The 19,849-nt window shown below is 34.9% G+C and overlaps 1 protein-coding gene across 2 annotated transcripts; it reads left to right on the forward strand.

The window, feature by feature from the left end:
• Positions 1-53: 53 nt before the first annotated feature.
• On the forward strand, positions 54-19,294 carry LOC147509582 (uncharacterized). 2 transcript variants are annotated; one of them, XM_086601877.1, is made up of 18 exons: positions 54-241; positions 2,363-2,543; positions 4,300-4,438; positions 6,003-6,154; positions 7,383-7,466; positions 7,570-7,632; positions 8,529-8,654; positions 8,744-8,950; positions 9,223-9,342; positions 10,976-11,025; positions 14,333-14,495; positions 14,607-14,744; positions 16,114-16,236; positions 16,329-16,427; positions 16,625-16,714; positions 16,859-16,943; positions 18,580-18,710; positions 18,808-19,294. In XM_086601877.1, exons 2-18 carry the CDS (start codon positions 2,412-2,414, stop codon positions 18,958-18,960), a joined length of 2,055 nt encoding a protein of 684 aa, XP_086458003.1. In that variant the 5' UTR covers positions 54-241; positions 2,363-2,411; the 3' UTR covers positions 18,961-19,294. The 2 variants fall into 2 exon arrangements, with proteins under 2 accessions (XP_086458003.1, XP_086458004.1); XM_086601878.1 differs by having other exon boundaries at positions 2,368-2,543.
• The last annotated feature ends 555 nt before the right edge of the window (positions 19,295-19,849 follow it).

A 19,849-nucleotide genomic window follows, 5' to 3' on the forward strand; every position in this document is an offset into this window, starting at 1 on the left:
TAAATCAGAAAATATCGTGTAATATAATACAGGGCCAGCGGATAGAAAAGACTGGATCAAACCTTATTTTAATCCTAGATTTATGCAAACAAACTCTGCACCCTCTCAATCACGCGCGAGTTCCTTTCTTTTATTTCCAACTCTTTTTTACCAAAAGACAAAAACAAACAAGTCCTCAAAACTCACTCCTGTCACTTCACCTCCAAAGAACAAAAGTTGTTCAAGAAGAAAAAAAATAAAGGTACTTCTTTTACACATTATTTTACTTCAATTGATTGTTCTATGACCAATTGGATGAAAATGAGGTGTGGGGTTGAGTTATTTGTGTGTTGATTTAAGGTCAATTGTTTGAATTTGATTGAAATGTTGATTCAATCTAGGGTTTGTTATTGATCAAGAGGGTTTTTGTTTATGGGATTTAATTTGTTGTAATAAATGTTTGTGGTTTAGGGTTTAGGAATGTCTTTTTGTTTTGTTGTTTGTGTTGGAATTAATTTCACATTTATTGAATTTATTATTTTATGAGGACTGTTAAACGATTAGAATAATGAATAGGTTCTAGCTTTAGGCGTATTTGATTGAGCTGATTAGCAGCAACTGACTAAAGGTCTAGGCTATGTTTGGTTCAGGGAATTAAAATTTGTGGACACAAATAAACTAATAGAGAGATGGTAGGGAAGAGAGGACAGAAAGAAGAGAGAATACAGCAGAGGAGAACAAGCAAAAATGAGATAGATAAGTTACTCCAACTTAGGAAGGGATGTAAATCCTGTAATTGAGGAAAACAAATATTTATATTAATAAACGAAGTTGATTTCCTTGCAGAACCTAGAAAATTTAGTTACTTAACCTAGAAAACAACTATGAGATCTAAGGGTTGTTACACACACAAACACATCTAAGTGTGTTTCCAAGTCTGTTGGATGTATTACAAGGTTTTCTTGAAACCCTCAAAAGGAAATAACTTCTTTCCATTAAACATCTTTATCATTTTTGGGTATATCGAGGTGCGCTCAACTTGAATAAACTTTATTAATGATATAACTATATGAGAATTTATCACTGACATGTAAATATATATCTACTTTTCTAAATAACTTGTGATCAGACATCAAATATTAAACTCAATTTTTTTTTTTTTTTTATATACCTATTAAAGGAGGTAAAAATGAGATATGTAAGTGGGCCCCACAATAAGAGATAGAAAGTTACGTAATTTAAAGTAGAAGACAATAATTAATGCTTTACCCTTTTACACTGAAGCGCAAAAAACTTCACTAATACGATGACATTTCTTGGGTTTCTGCCTTTTGTTAATATATAAACTTCAGCTCTTTAAAGCGGACTTGATGAAATTTCAAAATTGGGTTTACGCCTTTTGTTGAATCCTAAATATATAGTGTATTTCATCCCGATATTTTGAATATTTCTTTGAAGGGCGTCCGATATATATATATATATATATATATATATATATAAGCGGACTTGAGTTAAATATTCAAAATATCGGTGAAATACACTGTCACGAAGGTGTTAGAAGTTGAATCCTAAATTACACCTTCGTGAGAGTGTATTTCACCGATATTTTGAATATTTAGCTTAAGTCCGTTTAAGGACGTCCTTCAGATAGCCGATATATATATATATATATATATAGGTAGGTTCCGTTTACAACACTTTTTATACAATACCCCTTGAAAATAGGAATTAAGTCTTGATTCCTTGTAGATATGATCTTCACACCATGGAGATCATCTCCACAAAAATTCAGCTCATTTGAAAACTCCTAACCATGAGAAAAATTGCTCTCAACCTATGAATTTTTATCAACAATCCAGAAATATTGATTTTGTAACCTTTTTTGGCAAACTTAGAAATGTTCAAAGGACCTGTTTTTTTGTGGAGGTCATATCCATGGTGAGAACATCTTATCTATAAAAAATTAGCCCTTATAACATCTTGGGGGGTATTGTATAAAACGTTGTATAAAAAGTGTTGTAAACGGAACCTACCCTATATATATATATATATATATATATATATATATATACTTGCATTTTCTGCTTTGCAGCTTCATGTAATTGGTTGTATTAACTACTAGGCAAGGTGGATCTTTTTCTTCTGGAAACTTATCTTCGGCTTGTTTTTGGGTGTTGATAATAACTTCCTTAGTTATATCAATACAACATATTTTATTGATACAAGAAAGCTTCACTGATATGATTCCAATCTTAAAAGTATCATCCCCTTGCCAGTGTATTTTGTGGTGCTATGAGATATTATTTCTTCCAACTTACGATGTATTTCTTTAAAAACCTTGAGCATTTGGTGACATTAATATTTTTGCTGGTTTTGTTCTCAGTATAGGTTCCGAGATTGTATGTAGGTGGAGGTAGCTTATGTGATGTTGTATGATTATCTCCATGGACTTAAATGCTTCGCCAGCGCCCGACGAAGACGAGGAAGAGACCTTTGAAGGACATGATGAGGAAGAAACTCATGCGGAAGAACACATAGAGACTGCTGTTGAAACGCTGCGCAGAGTAATTAGCCTTCTTCTTTGTTAATATAGTTTTTGATGCTTATTGAGATCTTTTAAAATAGTCTGTGACATATTTACTTGAATTGGGTTGTGTTGGATTCTTATGGTTTTTTACAAAACCTTTATTGTATGTTTGTTGAGCAATTGTCTCTTCCAAAAAGTGGCAATTGTATTTTCTTTGTTTTATGGTGCTTTGGGCTGTTGGTAAGGAAACTGTTTTCAGTGGAAAAAAGAGAACAAGTTCAGGAAAATAATGCTTTGCTTTTGATGGAAATGTAAAAAAAACTGCGAGGCTGTGACACAAAAACCCGGGTGTGTTTCAGGTTTTTTCTTTTTTTCTCTGCCCTTTATTGTGTTGTTATAGTACATAAACTTTTTGAACATATTTTCTTACACCTCTTCAAAGAGTGACAAATGTTCTTTCTTCATCTTGTTGTCCTTTTGGGTGTCTTCGTGAATAGGACCAAGAGGATTTTCTATGAAAACGAATAGTGAACAATTGAAAAATACCGCTCCCAAGATTATTAAATAGATTTGAAAATGAACACGTTTGAAGTTTTGACCATGTTCTTCATAGACACCCTTAAGATCTCCAATTAAAGTTATATTTCATTCCACCAATAAGTTTTTTTACAATCTTACAGATTAACTAGTACTCAGCATTTTAGCAACATACTATGACTAGTTACATCGATCCCTCAACTCATACAAACAATTTACATAATATATGTTAATATCCTCCCACCTACACATAAAATCTCGAAATATATATCTGGGTTGGCATTGAAAGCTTTAAGTTGCCAAGGGTGTAGAACTTTATGGTGTCCTATCATTATTATAATGTATGTTAATGCGTGTCTGTCCTAGAGTTTTTTCTGTTTAATGTTCATGCATCGTTCTCCCCAGATTGAAAGAAACTTTTCCTAGAGTTTGGAGTTAAGAAAATCCACAAATGCACAGAAGCTCCACATATTCGTAGACGCCATTACTACTCTTTTGGCTTATATGTCCTAATATTTCTGCACTTCTGTTTTCAACAGTCGTCCTGATTTTTGAACTACATTTGAATCTCATTAATTTCACTTCTATTACTATTTTATTTCTCAATTATTAAACTTTTAGCCGCTTTGCTATATCTTCTCAGTTTAACATCTTTTTTTTTTTCAAGTGGAAGTTTTATTGATAATGATATTATAACGAGTTTTACAAATTATTAGGACAAACGTGGAATTTATTTTTTATTTTATTTTTTCATATTCATTGATATAACAATTACAATTACATCAAAACCTTAGACATTTGCCTGAAACTAATCTCCAAGTATCAAAATCCCAGCCCCATTAAAAATAAAGCTAAGTTACATTGACATGGATAGGGGTGTCCGTATCCGACATGGCTACAAAGAGTCTGACACGGTGAATTTTAAAAAATTGAGGGATATCACATACAATATGTGTCTGACACGGACACGTGGATATGTATCCGACACAAAACATTCTTGTGTCCATGTTACATAGAAATAAAGCGTCACATAATTTATATCCTAAGGCCTAAACCTGTAATAATAACCAACAAACGTTTGTGGAAGGAAATTACAGCAACTGTGGAAATGCAAGAAACGTACGGAAGCAGAAAATAAAAAATGGGTATATTGTGGAATGAGATTTCCTAATGTGTTTAGATGGCGTTTGTTAATTACTCAATTTTTAATTTTGGGTTTGGTGTTTGACTATTGATATCCCTTTCCTATTTACCAGGAGCGTGAAGAAAGGCGTCAACGGCTGAAGAGAGAACAACCAGAGGATGGACCAAAAAGGACTGTCCAGCCCTCAAAGAAAGTCCCCATGGTGCAAATTCAAAATACTAGATTTTATGACAAGAACAAGCTCCCACCAGGTAGGTTCTACGTTTGTTTCACAATGATATTGGTATTGATTTTTGAAACAATCCATACTTCTGTTATTGGATTAGACAAAGTCCAAATGTATGTTACATTGCTTTCATGTTGTCACTTCCCATTGTATCCAGGATTTTTGTAGGCTGCGGATGGCTTGTAAATGCAATTTATTTGTTGGCAGATTACCAATAGACGCCTCTTGCTTAGATGCACATAATGAGAATGCACAATGAGCTTTCAGCAGAATAGTTTTATAGTAGAATGCATAATCTGATGAACATTGAGGGCTAAGTGAGTGTGACTGTGTGACATGAAGTTTACTTGTTATAGCGTCTTTACGAAAAACAAAACTTTCATTCCGTCGGGACTTTGGGGATGCTCTCATCTAGATTGAACCTCACTTGACCGAATTTTCTGTAAATGAGCGAGTTGCTATAGGATGAATAAATACAAAATAGTGTTGTTAAGAAAGTATTTAATATATTGAAACTTGAAAGTGTGATTTAAGTGAAGGGAAAATTAGATATAAGTGCCAAATATTTTTGGTTGGAACAACCAAGTGATATCATAAAATAATAAAAATTCCCAATATTGGGAACACACTTTATCTATTTACATCGGATATTGCAAAGTTGGAGTTTGGTAAGGGCAGAAGGAATTTCCGGTGGTGATTAAACAACCGAAAGGGGATTGGGAAGAAGTTGGTCAAATAAGTATGCAGTGTTACTCGATTATCGGAATGATGACTTAGAGAGCCAATCTTTAGGGGTGCTAGATGGTTTTAGAGTGGGGTCAACAACATCCTTATATTTCATCTTCAGTTTGTTGACAATACTTTGGTGTTTACGACATTAAGAAACTAAGCTTCCTTGGGGGTAAGTTTTACTGTTTCAGAGAGATTTTGAGTTTAAGAGTGAAATGGATAAAAATACTATATTTGGAGTGGGGACAACAGGTAAGATGTTGATAGCATGACCTCTACAATTAAGTGTATAACAGGAGTACGTGTGTTCTTATGTCCTATGCAGTTTAAGCAAGTGAAGCTTAAAGTAAAAAGACATAGTAGAAACCATCCCTTTTTTGTTGATTGACCAAAGTCTTCTATCTTTGTCTTTGTCCGGTCTCACAGAAGGAATATAATCTAGCTTTATTTCTTCATTTCTTTGAGTCATATAAGGCAAACAGCTATACCTCTTCTTTTTCCAATTTATATTGTGTTTTGGTTTGTTTCAGGTTTGGATGGCTCCTAAAGTGAAAAAACTTAATACACGTTGTGGATATGAACTACTTCTAGCTCAAATGGATGATTTTCCTATACTAAGATAAAAGTTTATGGGTTTTATCCTCTGGCTGTCTATACTGCTGTGAAATTTTGGTCTTATTGGGTTCCTTATTAATGTTTTATTTTTTCTAGAGTTCTGGACTTTTGGTGAATTTGTTGTTTAGAGTTAATAGTTTCAAATTATTTATTTTTCTTTACAGTGTGCAATCAATTATCGTTGCTATTGAACTTATTGCACTCATGTTGTGCCATATCTGTCACATTCGTTGTTTGTTTTACAGGCTGGTTGGACTGCCCTGCATTTGGGCAGAGCATTGGTTACATTATCCCTTCGAAGGTTCCTCTTGGTGAACATTATAACGACTATGTTGTACCTGGTAAAAGGTACTCTTTGAGACAAGTGGTTCATCAACAAAAGGTGCTGGGGAGGGAAGTAAGTTATTTCTTCTAACCTCTGAGACAAAATATTATGTATTTGGATATTTCATTTCAGTTATTGATAGCTCAATACATAAATGGTAGCACATACATGCCATCATCAACCATTAGCTGAAATATCCTGCTTCTACATTCAACATGTTTAATCAAATGTAATTTTCTTATCTTGCATATGAGGTCACTAATAGCCTAATTCTAATGTTTTAATCAATGTGATATTGTATTGGGGCATAAACGCTTAAGTTGTCACTTTATCACAATTTTTTTTGTTTTTTTGTTTTTTTGTTTTTTGTTTTTGTTTTTTTGATTTTTTGATTTTTTGATTTTGATTTTGTTTTTTTTATTGATATCTTGTTTTCTAATTATCTAAGGTAGGATTTGGTATAACTAAACTGAATTGATTGAATTAAATGAATGGCTGGACCTGATTTAGGTTAATGTTGTATTGACAATGCTTGTACTTTGTAAATACAGATGTCATGTGTTTTAGTCCCAGATTTTATGTTGGCTCTATCCGACATTATAACGAGTTTGCTTCTTCTTTTACCTAAAAAACCCACTTTGGGGTCGCAAAAGCGACAACCTTATGAGTAAAGCGTTGCAATTGAAATTTTTAGTAAATGAAGAAATTGATAATTTATGGGGGCATTGGGGCTATGTCATCATGGTCAAGTATGGTTCCATCAATAGTGAAGATGATGACAAATGTTTTGGTTTGAGAAAATTGTGACAACATTGGATATACTTGTGGTACTTCATTTGTGATTATGATGATATATTAGGATGACATTAGATCTTAGGAGTGGTTTTTCTCCGAATATCTTTTTTAATGATTTTATTTACGTGACATTTGTTACTAACCATAGTAGATTTTGCACTGAGAATAAATTTTAGAGGTAGGATTTAGGTTCATGGAATATGCATATGTAGATTATAGTGCAGAGGATCTAGAGTGTTGCTAATATTTATTTTTAAGTTGAATGATGGACTTATAAATTCTGTATGATCACTTCAGATCTGTGTCTCTCTTTGAGCATGCCCTTTTGCTTCCATGTCCACAACTGTTTTATTTATTTACTGGAAGGATTCTATGCTTTTTTATTGTTGTGAGTTCTGACTTTATTGGTATATCTTCTGGAATGTTTATTTAATGACTGGTTAACCTCCCAACTTGAAAAAATAGCATATGAATTAACACTATCGTCTATGTTATATTTTCCCAGTTAGGTTTAGTGATTGATCTGACAAATACGACGAGATATTATTCACCGGCAGACTGGAAGAAACAAGGTATCAAACATGTTAAGGTGAGTAGCATATGTTATGTTATTTGTTCTTCCTAGTTTATCTTTCTTTGATGTTCTTCATATTGTGTGTGAGACTTGATGCGATCGACTTTGTGTGTACTAGATTGCATGCAGAGGAAGGGATTCAGTGCCTGATAATGAATCTGTTAATAACTTTGTCTATGAGGTAAATTTCTCTTGGCCAAAATGCATCAACAGATTTATACATCCATGCCTTAAAATTAATATTTTCCACCTTTCGATCCACATTCTTTGACCAGGAGGCATTTGTTTCATCCCATGAAGCAAACTCTATGTACTTTCACTGTCATTATCAATTGAAAATTATCAAGAACATGTACATAATTTGGCATTAAGATATTAAGGTCAAGTACTGAGTCACAAATGTAAGAATCAAAGTTCTATTATTTCTGTACTAATATCTCGAGGACTTCTCTGCAATAGAAACATGAAAATTTTCATTTTGGTGTATGTATCTTTCTTTTTATCGGTAGAATAGACAACAAACGTTTCCACAACATCATCAGAAAAAACAAGCATGTGAGAAGCAGTAAACCACCTTGTTTAAGAGCGTCGTGCTTTTTGTTATTACGTTGGGCCTTTGATTGAATAATAACAGGGTAAACTTTTGAGGGTAGAGCCTTGTCCTTGGACGAGTTGATCATTAAGAATAATTAACTTATTTTCCTTTGGTAAAAAATTTGGTACGAGTCTTGTTTAGATAAGAATCCTTGATGGTAAGAATAATTAACTTATTTTCGTTTGGTAAAATTTTTGGTACGAGTCTTGTTTAGATAAGAATCCTTGATGGACAATGACAGATTTGAGTCACTAATTATGTATGTGGATCTGGACTCTCTACTGTGTTTTTCTTCCTGTGTGACCTTGTAACTTAAGATTTATAATCCCAGTACTCTATTTCTGATTGGATCTACTGTTTTTTATATTTTTCAATTGAAAGAGGACACCAACATGCCAAAGAGAAGTTATTCTATGTTTGAGATTTTTCTTTGAATGCACATGAGGTTTTTTGTAATATTTTACCCTTAAAATGTTTTTCAGGTGTTACAGTTTTTCTCGCGTCCTAGAAAGAAGTATGTTCTAGTGCATTGTACTCACGGTCATAATCGCACTGGTTATATGATCATTCACTTTCTTATGCGTTCACAGTCAATGTCTGTCAGTGAGGTTAGTGATCCCTTTAATATATATTGTTTGAATCTGTGTTGGTGTCTGTAATACTTCACTAATCTTATGTTCTGATGTCTATTCAACAGGCTGTACAGATATTTGCTAATGCACGTCCTCCTGGAATATATAAACACGATTATATCGAGGCATTGTACACATTTTATCATGAAAAGAAGCCTGAGACAGTCATATGTCCTTCTACCCCTGATTGGAAAAGATCATCTGAATTTGATCTCAATGGAGAAGCCCTCCCAGATGAGGATGACGACGGTGGTATTGCTGCTCCGTTACAAGTATGATTTTGAATTTTTGGATTAGCTTTACGAGTGAATGTTACATGTATTCTTGACAAATCCGTACATAGTTAAGCGATGGAAATAATAATTAGATATATGAAGTAATAAAAGGCATTAGTTTCGTTTGAATTGGAGGACCTGTTCGTTCCACCAGTTCCAGCTGTTTAGGCATTGATGATGTATCTTCAATAATATGCAATTAATCTGTATAAGATTATGTACTGGACTCAGATGCTTTTGTAATTCTCTAAACTTGTTTTTCGTAACAGGAAGATCATGCACCAAATGAGGTAATGACGAACGATGACGTTCTAGGTGATGCAATACCTTATGATCAGCAAGAGGCAATGCGACAATTCTGCTATCATACACTCAAGTTGGGTACAAAGGTAGGCATCATGAGACATCTTCTATCATCTGGCTCGTTATTATGTATTTCATTTTGGAACATTTCATTAACCATCTTACAGGGTTGAGATAACTTCTTATCCCTTTGTGGTAACACTTTGAATTGTATTAGAAGATCTGGTCTTGCCACCAATCCCACCATTACATTGAAATATCGGAGCCAAAACATGTATTCATATTTCTGTTTTACTTTTAGTGAATAATGTAAGATTAAATGTGTGTTAGCCTCTTGGTCTTCGGATTTGCAATCTCAAAGGGGAAGATGTATATGGAGTATGACACATTTTGCGGTCTTGTGGGGTCTATTGAGGGGGTTGTGGCTTCTTTGGAGGAAGTGATCATGTTGATTAAAGGCCTCTTATTCATTTGGGACAAAGTTCATGAGGAAACTAATAATATTCCTTTTGAGCACTTCGTGTGTAGATGGGAAGATATTTTGACTTGAGACCATTGTGTTTTGTTTCTTATGTAAATTGTTTGTTGTTTTTTCTTTTAGATATTTCCATTGTAAGGATCCCTCATCCCACTGTTTCTATGTTTCTATATTATTATATCAATAAAATATCTAATTTACTGATCCAAAAAAAAAGAATAAACTGATCTTAGTTAAACCGAAAAGAACAAATGCGACATTTTGGCTATTCTATTGGAAGGTTAAGTGCCAGAAGGCATTTGTTATACATCCATTTAAAAGGAAACTCTTTATAGGGTTGAATGTTGATATAATAGAAGCAGGTCGTCTGATGAAGGTTTAGAAAATTTTAGGAACAATTGCTTACTCTTATATGTATTGTAAAGTATAATTTGCGGTGTAATGTGATGCATCATCCCCGACATGTTTTAGGCAGGACTCCATACAGGTCCGCAACACATCATTTCCATTTATTAAAAGTATATATGTGAAGCATGTGATAGGTATCTGTTAAATTGCAAAATTTTCCATAAGCTCAAACTTATGTAGAAGGGCATATTCTATTATGAATATGAGAGGAGGCTCGGGGGGGGGGGGGGACACCTACATAATAGAATATGTTGCCATAGATGGGACACACCTAGTCTTTGGTCAACAATATATGAGTATCATATATTAGTATATTACAAAATTCTGATCACCACTACTTATAAAATTATGTACTTGGGATTGTAGGCTTTTGCCTTGGTGTTTACAATGTAAATGTGTTTACACATCTTATAAGCTGATTGCTTTGACTGTTATGACAAAGAGACTTTGAGTGAATGTACTATACAGGATGTGGTAGACCACATGGGCTTATGCTTCACAATGAACTAAGGTTGTAATGACTAATGAATGTTTCTCTAATGGGTTGGGTACGTATATATTTTTTTGTCTACGAATTTGCTATAAAACTTGGCCAATTTTATGTTACATTTATGGTTTAGCATATAAACACATTCCTTTACTATGTCTCCTTTTCCTTCTAATGCCCTAATGATTGTTTTTAAAAAACTTTGTGCTGTCTTGTATGTATAAAATACATGGCATATGCTTGCCTGTACTGATAGTCTGCTATTTGTTAAGGGAAGAATGTTTTTGCATTGTATGTAAAATGTTCTCAAAAGTTCTTATAATTATTTCAATTGTTTGGTCTTCAGGCGAAGGGAGCATTCCAATTTCCTGGATCTCATCCAGTTTCTCTAAACAGGTTTGATTTCTTCACAACCATCACTAATTAGTTTGCAATCTATTTGTTTCAGATTAGCCTATAGATGGAACAAATTAAATATTTTATTTCCTCGAGGTAGGTTTGATGTGTGTTTGAATGTGTTTTGCACGTATCCCGAAAGTTTTATTGAATTATTGGATATGACTGTAAAGCTTGTTATATTAGTGTTTAGAAGGTGTACAGTGAGATTATTCCACCCAATTTCTAGGTGTGTCCCATCTATGCTTGTCACCGATCCCCTCTCTATATTCATAAAATTTGCCATCTCCAAGGCTTATGGAGAAATTGACAATTTGACAATGTGTCACTGCTCATTTTATAAGAGGTCCCAAGTTTAGGTCTTGCCAAGTGTAGTTGCACAAAAAAGTAAATAAGTGCCAAGTGTAGCTGAGGGGAATTGCACAAGCATATTTTTGCAGGTGCCGACTAGCAAAGTCGGTAAAATCTTTGGGTGATGATTCCAGAGGTCTAGGGTTCGAACCCCGCCAGCATCAAAGAGTTACTGATCTCATTTAAAACAGGCTTGCCAAAAAAAAAAATAGGGGAATTGTAGAGTTTAACCAATTTCTAGGTGTGTCCTACCTATGTTTGTCATTGAGCCTATTCCCTACATTAATTACATTTGCCCTCCAGAAGTTCGAGCTTATGCAGAAATCGGCAATTTAATAGTTTACTAATTTAGTTTCCCACAAGTCAGCTTCTACAAGGAAAGGAGAACCTCCCTATTTTTATTTTTTATTTTTTATACTTTTAATTAATTAGTGTTATATTTTATAAATCTAGTTTCGACCTAATTTATGATAGATTTTTGTCTCTTCCATTGAGGAAGCCCTCCTCTTTGGGGTGGCTACCTATTGTGTTAAAAAAAAAGGAGGTTTCGTGAGGTGATTCCTTGATCTTGTGGGATGCCATGGCGTTGCTTCCAATGTTTAGAATCAGAACTTCAGTATGTTTTAAGATTTTTTTTCTCCAAGTATTTTAGACCTCAAAAAATATATGTATGATTAGAAACCTATACATGAATGAAGTTTTAAAACCATGTTACTTATAAACCTTTAAAGTAGGCCCAATAAAGAAGGCCCGGTTTGTAATTGTTGCATAGTTTAAAACAATATTCCAAGTTTTTTGGCTCAAATTGTTTATAAAAGGTGTGTCCAAAATAAAAAGAAATATAAAAGCCCAATTAAACATTTAAGTTACAAGCCCAAATACCAATTAAAAAAGCCCACTAGGGCTTAGAAAATAAAACAATCGGGAGTCTTCTTCTCCAACAGTTCTGCCTCTCTCTCTGGTTCGATCTGCTCTCGCCTCTCTCTCTCTCTCCAGTTCAAGCACTCCGACCACTCAATCTCTATGCCTCTCTCTTCTCCACTTCTACTTTCTCTCAAGTGCCTCATGTGCTTATATTTTTTGAAAGTGTGGTGTTGTAAATAGGTACTGATTACTCACTTCTTTCTCATTTTTACTTCTTCCTCATCTTTTATTTAGATTTCAAACCGTAAGATTTAAGAGTTTTTTGAGACAAATGGGGAGTCAACTTCGATTTCTATGCGGTTCGAAAGTTTAGTGAATTCACGGTTTTTTTCGGTTTCTACAACACTGGTTGCCTCTATACACACATCTGAGTATCCCACTGTAGTTTACAGTCTCAGTTTTAGACATTATGCTACTTCTAAGAATTAACCACACAGTAGCATTGGTAAGACCATAAGATATATGGCAATATAAGATTTCAAGTTGCAAATAGACATGTAGACCTGTAGCCAAGCATGTACAAGTCATTCCTTGATTCACTGTGGGGTTTGAAGTTGTCTTAAATGGGAGAAATGGGGAAAGCTTGCTCAGAACTACTCTACATTTAATGAACGCCTTATTTTTCTTTTGATGCTTCTCAACTTCTCAAGCACCAATGGTACCAAACATTTTGATGTTGTGACTTTTATAGTTGAAGACGAGCTTTTGTTGAAATACCGCAATCATTTTTTTTTAATTACAATAAACCAGAAATCTCTATCCTTTCCTGTATCAACCTTCCCGGGAAAAAAGAGAGGAAGCATATTGCTCGAGGATTATGACGACTACGAAGATTCCGTAGACAACAAAGAATATGGGATGACCGACTTCGAGTATTCTGGCGAACGGGTGGGTGGATCTGATGATGAGTGATGGAGATTTACATAAGGATAGGGGACGGGTGAGGGGATCTAGGGGGAAAGCACGTTGGTTGGGTGGATATTATTTTATAAATCGTCATATATACTCTGACATCTTGTTGCTAATTTTCGGTTGAAAGCTAGCTAGCTATCATCAGATGTGTGCATGCTAGATATTGGGTCAGTGAAATAATAAAATTTGCAATTTGGTCCATTGAAAAGTGTAATTCTCTTCAAATTTTATGCTGTGCATCTGAACACTTCCAACGTATCTCGGGCGAGCTTGAAGTAAAACGTTCCAAGTCTTAGAAGTTTTCATAGTCTTTGTATTCAAAATCAAACAAACTTTGCGTAAAATGATAAATTCTGATTTCCGTTAATTATAGATCACTCTTCAAACTTTTTTTAAGGATTTGTTCTTGATGATAAGTTCTAACTTCCAAAATTTGAAGTTCAAAATAGATGTAATAGTGTGAAACCCGTCCTTGATCTACTGTATTTTTTTTTTTAATTGGTAACATTTAATTCGTTAATATATCAAAGTAGAAGATTTACAAGATACTTATCTTGTAGCAAGGAGCGACTTGACCTACTCGAGATACCATCATTCCCTATTACAACCGACTTTATGACCGAGCATTTTCCTTCACATAAAGACTTCATTGGTCACCCTCCTTAATGCAAGGATTAGCACATGGAGCAGGCTATCGCGTTTGGCCAAATTGTCCCGTTTACTCCATAGCACAATGGTCATGTTTAAAGCCTTGCAGTATTGTTGTATAGCATTACAGTTCCTGCATCCCACTCATCACCAATTGGTTATGAGTTGGATGTTCCAAAGTTTAAGATTGGTATTCATTTGCGGTATTGTAATATAAGGGAATTGTTACTTGTTTCAAACTAATATTTATGTATTTGTTTGTTTTTGATAAAGACGCATATCTTTTCTTTTCTGTCGCAGACAACGTCTGTTTGTCCTCCCTAATTTTTGCTTAAAGATTTGCTAAAAGTTCTTGTTACATGAACTCTTTCTCTCTCTCTCTCTTCTCTCTCTCTCTCTCTCTCTCTCTAATACTTTTGTTTTCTATTTTTTTTTATGGTTAGAACTTTATTCTCTTGTGCTTTTTTTGCAGTGAAAATTTACAATTGCTGAGACAACGTTATTACTACGCCACATGGAAAGCTGATGGAACAAGATACATGATGCTTATAACGTGTGACGGGTGTTTTTTGATTGATAGAAATTTTTGTTTCCGGAGGGTTCAGATGCGATTTCCTTTGAAACATACTCATGAAGTATATGCGTGCATTTCTTCTCATCACAAAACTTTTGTGTTCATATATCTCCGAATCCCTTTAGAAACTGACTTTGATCCCACTCTTTCTTTTTCTGCTTTCTCTTGTTAGGGTCTGGCAAAAGATACTCACAACCTAACTTTACTTGATGGCGAGATGGTGATTGACACTCTCCCAGACACGCAAAAGCAAGAAAGGCGCTATTTGATCTATGATATGATGGCAATTAATCAAGCATCAATTATTGAGGTTAGTGATGTGGTAATTCTTACATGGTTTTTCCGTCTGGATCAAAGTCCTTTTACCTCAACAATTATAGTTTTGCTGCTGCATTTTTTTTTCCGCTTATTCTTTTAGTCTTGCCAGGCATATCATAGCTTTCCTTGAGGTAAAATGTATCCATTGCCTGTGTAGTCCCATCTCTGGAAATTTTAGAGGTTTAAACAGGATCTAAATCTTTAATTCTTAAGTTTGTGGTGGTCTTGTTGAGAGACTTGCATTTCTTCTTTTGATATCATTTATTATTTTTATTTTATTATTATTATTATTGGTATTATTATTTATATTATTATTATGTTTTAAGAAAGTGAGAGTCCATTCTAAACTAGGCACTAAGGGAGTATGTAATCATAGCTGAAAACAGAGGCTAGCTAAAATAACTCTATCTAACCAGAGCATAAGAATGATAAAATCTCCTAGTCTAAGTCTCCTCACCCTAGTGTCATTAGTAGATTACATCTGAATAAACAACTTTACATTATGTGTGACTCCACTAATTCTACACTGACACAGAAAAATAACACAGTCAACTGACACAGTGACGTGGAGGATGATACGTGTCATATATCATCATATTTGCTCATGATATATGACATGTATCATCCTTCTGACACATGATACATGACATGTATCATCCTCCATGTCACTGTGTCGGTTGATTGTCATTTTTCTGTGTCAGTGTAGTATTACTCACTCAATGGAGGAAAATTGTCCTTAAAGATTGTATGGTTCTTTTTGAGCCATATGGGATGGGAGCAATATAAAACACTTTCTATACAACAGTTTATACAAATTGGCCTCCATTTTAGTCTACAAATTTATTTACGACTTGATTTTTTATGAATGTCATCTTCCCAACATGGATAACATCCCTGCAAAAATGACCTCATTAGGAAATTTCTAAAGATGCCATGGTTAGCAAAATTATGATTCTTGGCCGTTAAAATAAACTCACATTTCAAATAAAGTTTTGAAAGGGGTAGAGATTTTTAAATAATATGATATTTTGTAGATATGATCTTTATTGTGGTAAGATCATAACCACAAAGTATTAGCCCTTAGTTCAACTTATAAAAGGGTGCTGTATGAACTGTCATATAAAAAGTGTTGAATATGGATCCCTCCCCTATGTATAACTACTCCTATTCTTTTCTTCCATTTCACTGAATAGCTCTATTTTACTGATAAAAAAAAAAAAAAAATACTTAAATTTTGCTTTTTGGGTGTCGGATCTTTGTGGCCGACGTTTGTACCGCTGTCGGACGCGTAGCCATTCCGTGTCTTTGATACTCGGTTAACTTTGCATCTACTACTTTTGAGGATTAATTGATGGATGCAGAGGCCTTTTTGTGAGAGATGGAAGTTGCTTGAGAAAGAAGTGATTGAACCACGGAATTTCGAGCGCCATACAATTCAGCAGAGTAGAAATCCTCATTATAGATATGACATGGAACCATTCAGAGTATGTATAGAACCTTGGATTTTGAATAGGAAAGGAAACCTTTTTTCCCCCTGTTCTACATTTTACTTTGCTAATGATTTTTACTCAAACAGGTGAGGAGGAAAGATTTTTGGTTGTTATCTACTGTTACAAAGCTGCTAACAGAATTCATTCCCAAGCTTTCACATGCAGCAGATGGTCTTATATTTCAGGTAGAGGACTTTATTTTTTCTGGTAACTCTTTATTATTACTTCCACATTTTCAATAAATTGCTATTTTGTAATGCTTTTTTTACTATAGCTTGTTATTGTGCATTTGATTGTTTTGTACAGAACATGTCAGTGAAAAAGTATCACATTTTCAATTGTTTTGTCCTACAATAAATTTTGGTGGTTTTTATTCTTTCAGGGTTGGGATGATCCTTATACTCCCCGTACACATGAAGGCCTCTTAAAGTGGAAATATCCGGAAATGAACTCGGTTGATTTTCTCTTTGAGGTTGTTGTGTGAGCTCTTCTATATTCACTGCTTGCTGTGGTTACCAAAATATATACACATTTCATAATGCTTGTCGGTATTCAATTATTCATACATCTAATGGAAATAAAAAGTGCTCATGCTTCCCTCAATAATGTCCGACAGGTGGTAGATGAGAATCGTCAGCTTCTTTATCTTTATGAGCGAGGAAAGAAGAAGTTGATGGAAGGAAATGATGTTGAATTTAGAGGTACAATATTTTTCTTTGTGTTGCACTTTCCTTTTGTCTTTCTACTAAGGTCATAACGACTTGAGGCTCAAACTTTGGCTCCGGTTCAAAATAGATAATTTATGTTCCGAAATCAGGTTTTCATAGTCAAGTGAAGGGTCTAGTTTGAATCAAAATTGAAGAGGCAGTCCAACTGGGTTGACTAGACCTTGACCCTGTTTTTTTCGGGTCGGTAAATAAAGTTTATTATTAATATAAAACCAAATAAAAGAAAGTAGGTTGAGTTGTCTTACTAGTACAAAGAACTAAAGCTCGAAAGAGAATAAAGCCAAACAAAGAAAATAAACATGACATCTACAAATGAGAACATCCACTTAAAACATAAAATACTTCCATGATCCCATCGACACATAAAATGCTCGAAAGGTATATCTTGAGTCTCCTTGTGCACCTTAGACCAGAAAAATAAGAGGCCTTGGATGGACCCTATGACGTCCTCCATAGTCTTCACCTCACCGTCGAGGTGTTTTCTATTCCTTCCCAATCCACTCCCCACATAACCGTGAAGGGTATCATACTCCACATGCGTCCACCCTTCTGTGAGTGCACTCTCAAGTTCCGTGAGGCAAGTATCTCCCACCGAACCCGGACATGCCCATTGAACACCCGCCAAACAAATAAAGGTACTCCATATACTGCAAGAGAAAGGACAACACAAGAGGACATGGTTCACGGGCTCATCATCATTCAAACACAAGGGACAAAAGTTAATAAAAACCTACTTGCCGCATCTCTTCCTAAGGTTATTTAAAGTAAGAATGCTATTTAAAGAAACACACCAAATGAAAAAAGCAGTTTTGGAAGGGACTTTGGAACCCCAAATGATTTAAAGCAGGAAAATTTGGAATAGGTCTTGGACGCAGAGGGGAATGACGTACCGAAGCCAAAAGTAAAAGTATTTAGTAGAGAATCTCTCTCTCTGGTCACAAAGCCAGAGTTGTTTATCTTTGTCCGGTCTCACTAAAGGAATAGAGTCCAGTGTTTTCATGAGGGCAGCCACATACATTATGTCCCTGTCAGAGAGAACAGTATGAATTGTTTAAAACTAAACTTAATTTAGGATTTCATGTGCTAGAAGTGTCAATGTGCTAAAAGTTTAGAAGTCTCTAGGCCTTTATATTGGTTCATGTAAGTGTCTAGGAACTCTCCCAACGAATTAATGAGAACCTAGAAAACTCCTCAAGTGCCTATCATTCTATGCTGTAACTTAGGGTTTTTAAGATAAACTCAATTAGATGTACTAAATACAAAGCAGACAGAGATGCACAAGTACTACAGTGCGGTTCACGTCGAGTATTGCACATGTGTGCACACGAGCAGATACATATGCTTGCACAGGTTCTCATGTGTAGTGCACGTGCCTGCGTTAACTTTAATAATATATGAAGTGCACCGCAGAGACACTAGTATCTTCACTGAGTGTCAATTTCATGTCTTGCACAGACTTTCCATAACTTCCTTTTTTGTGTTTCAGCAGTCCAGCTTCTATCTGGTAGTTAATATGAATTATCCATGCTGTATTCCAACTTTTTTATTATAAATATACTGAGCGTATCTCTAGGTCTTTTAACTTACAGTCTGATTTATAAAACTGCAGATGGATCTGAACCCTCAGCGTATTCGGGGAAGATAATAGAATGTTCATGGGATTCTGATGACGAGGTCTGGGTGTGTATGCGTATCAGGGTAGACAAGGCAACCCCTAATGATTTTAATACCTACAAGAAGGTCTAACTTTTCAGATTAAACATGTTTGTTATGTTGTCCTGCAAGAACTAGTTGCTGAAGGGGATGATACTAACAAAGATAGTAAATTGTTAAACAGGTAATGCGGAGCATAAAGGATAACATTACGGAAGAAGTCCTGTTAAATGAAATTGGTGAAATTGTTCGCCTGCCAATGTATGCTGATAGGATAATGAAAGATAGCAAAGGCAACACGCCACACCAGCACTCAAATGTAGGCCGCCGCAGGTGATTGATGGTTAGTGTTCTTACTGGTTCAGGCGCAATATTTCCTTAGATGGAGCTGTTTCATTTGGCCCGTGCCCAACAATATTTGACGGAGCGCCTCAGCCCCAGCCTGCTATTTTCATAGGGATATCATTCAAGGGTTCATAGAGAGTTATGGTGTAATTAGTATTCCTTTCACACCTACCACACTGTGTCTCGGCTGGTGCAGTTGGTGGGTTCAAGGTTTCATTTCTTAGTGTGCATAATTTTCATTCTGCTCTGATTGAAAAAAAAATTGGTTCTCTTTACCCGTGTAAATTCTGAAGTTTTAATTTGTGTTAGTAAGAATGTTAGCTTAATTTTGTAGTTTGGTACTGTTGTTGCGATCTCATTTTCATGAGACAGTACAACATACAGACTTAGGGAAGGGTAGCTGCCAAAAGTTGGCCCCCTCCCCCACGCCGCATACACTGGTATGAGCAGTTACTTTCTTTGGCCATGGGTCTGGGTTAAGTTTTATTGCCTTAATTTTGAGATTCATGTTGGTGTTAAACATGACTAGAAAGGTGAAGAATAGGTGGAAGCTCAGTCATGCTCAGATGCTTATGGTTTGAGAAAGATGCAAATAAATTGCGTTTTTATGGTTTTTGGAGATATAGATATATGCAAATAAATTGCATATTTTGACGATATATAGGCTGCTTTATAAGATATAATCGATAGATTTCGATATATATCGGTTGACTTTTTTGACCATTTTAAAATATTTACAAAATTTGACAACCGATATATCCGATATTTCCGTGGTTACCAAAAATGGATATATCCAAAATAAAAAAAAAACAAATTCATCCATTTTGGGCCTTGGTTTGGCCTTTTCAAATTTGCTGGCTCATGAGTCGTGAGTTGTCAGA

Source organism: Coptis chinensis, chromosome 3, assembly GCF_015680905.1.
Source record: "Coptis chinensis isolate HL-2020 chromosome 3, ASM1568090v1, whole genome shotgun sequence".
Taxonomy (NCBI): Eukaryota; Viridiplantae; Streptophyta; class Magnoliopsida; order Ranunculales; family Ranunculaceae; genus Coptis; species Coptis chinensis.

What these genes read in the sequence shown, in the direction of transcription:
- LOC147509582 (XM_086601877.1), top strand. Translation starts at nt 2,412, where the DNA reads ATGATTATCTCCATGGACTTAAATGCTTCGCCAGCGCCCGACGAAGAC. An exon ending in CTGTTGAAACGCTGCGCAGA is followed by an intron (nt 2,544 to 4,299) that starts GTAATTAGCCTT and finishes CCTATTTACCAG; the next exon opens with GAGCGTGAAGAAAGGCGTCA. An exon ending in GTATTGCTGCTCCGTTACAA is followed by an intron (nt 8,951 to 9,222) that starts GTATGATTTTGA and finishes TTTTCGTAACAG; the next exon opens with GAAGATCATGCACCAAATGA.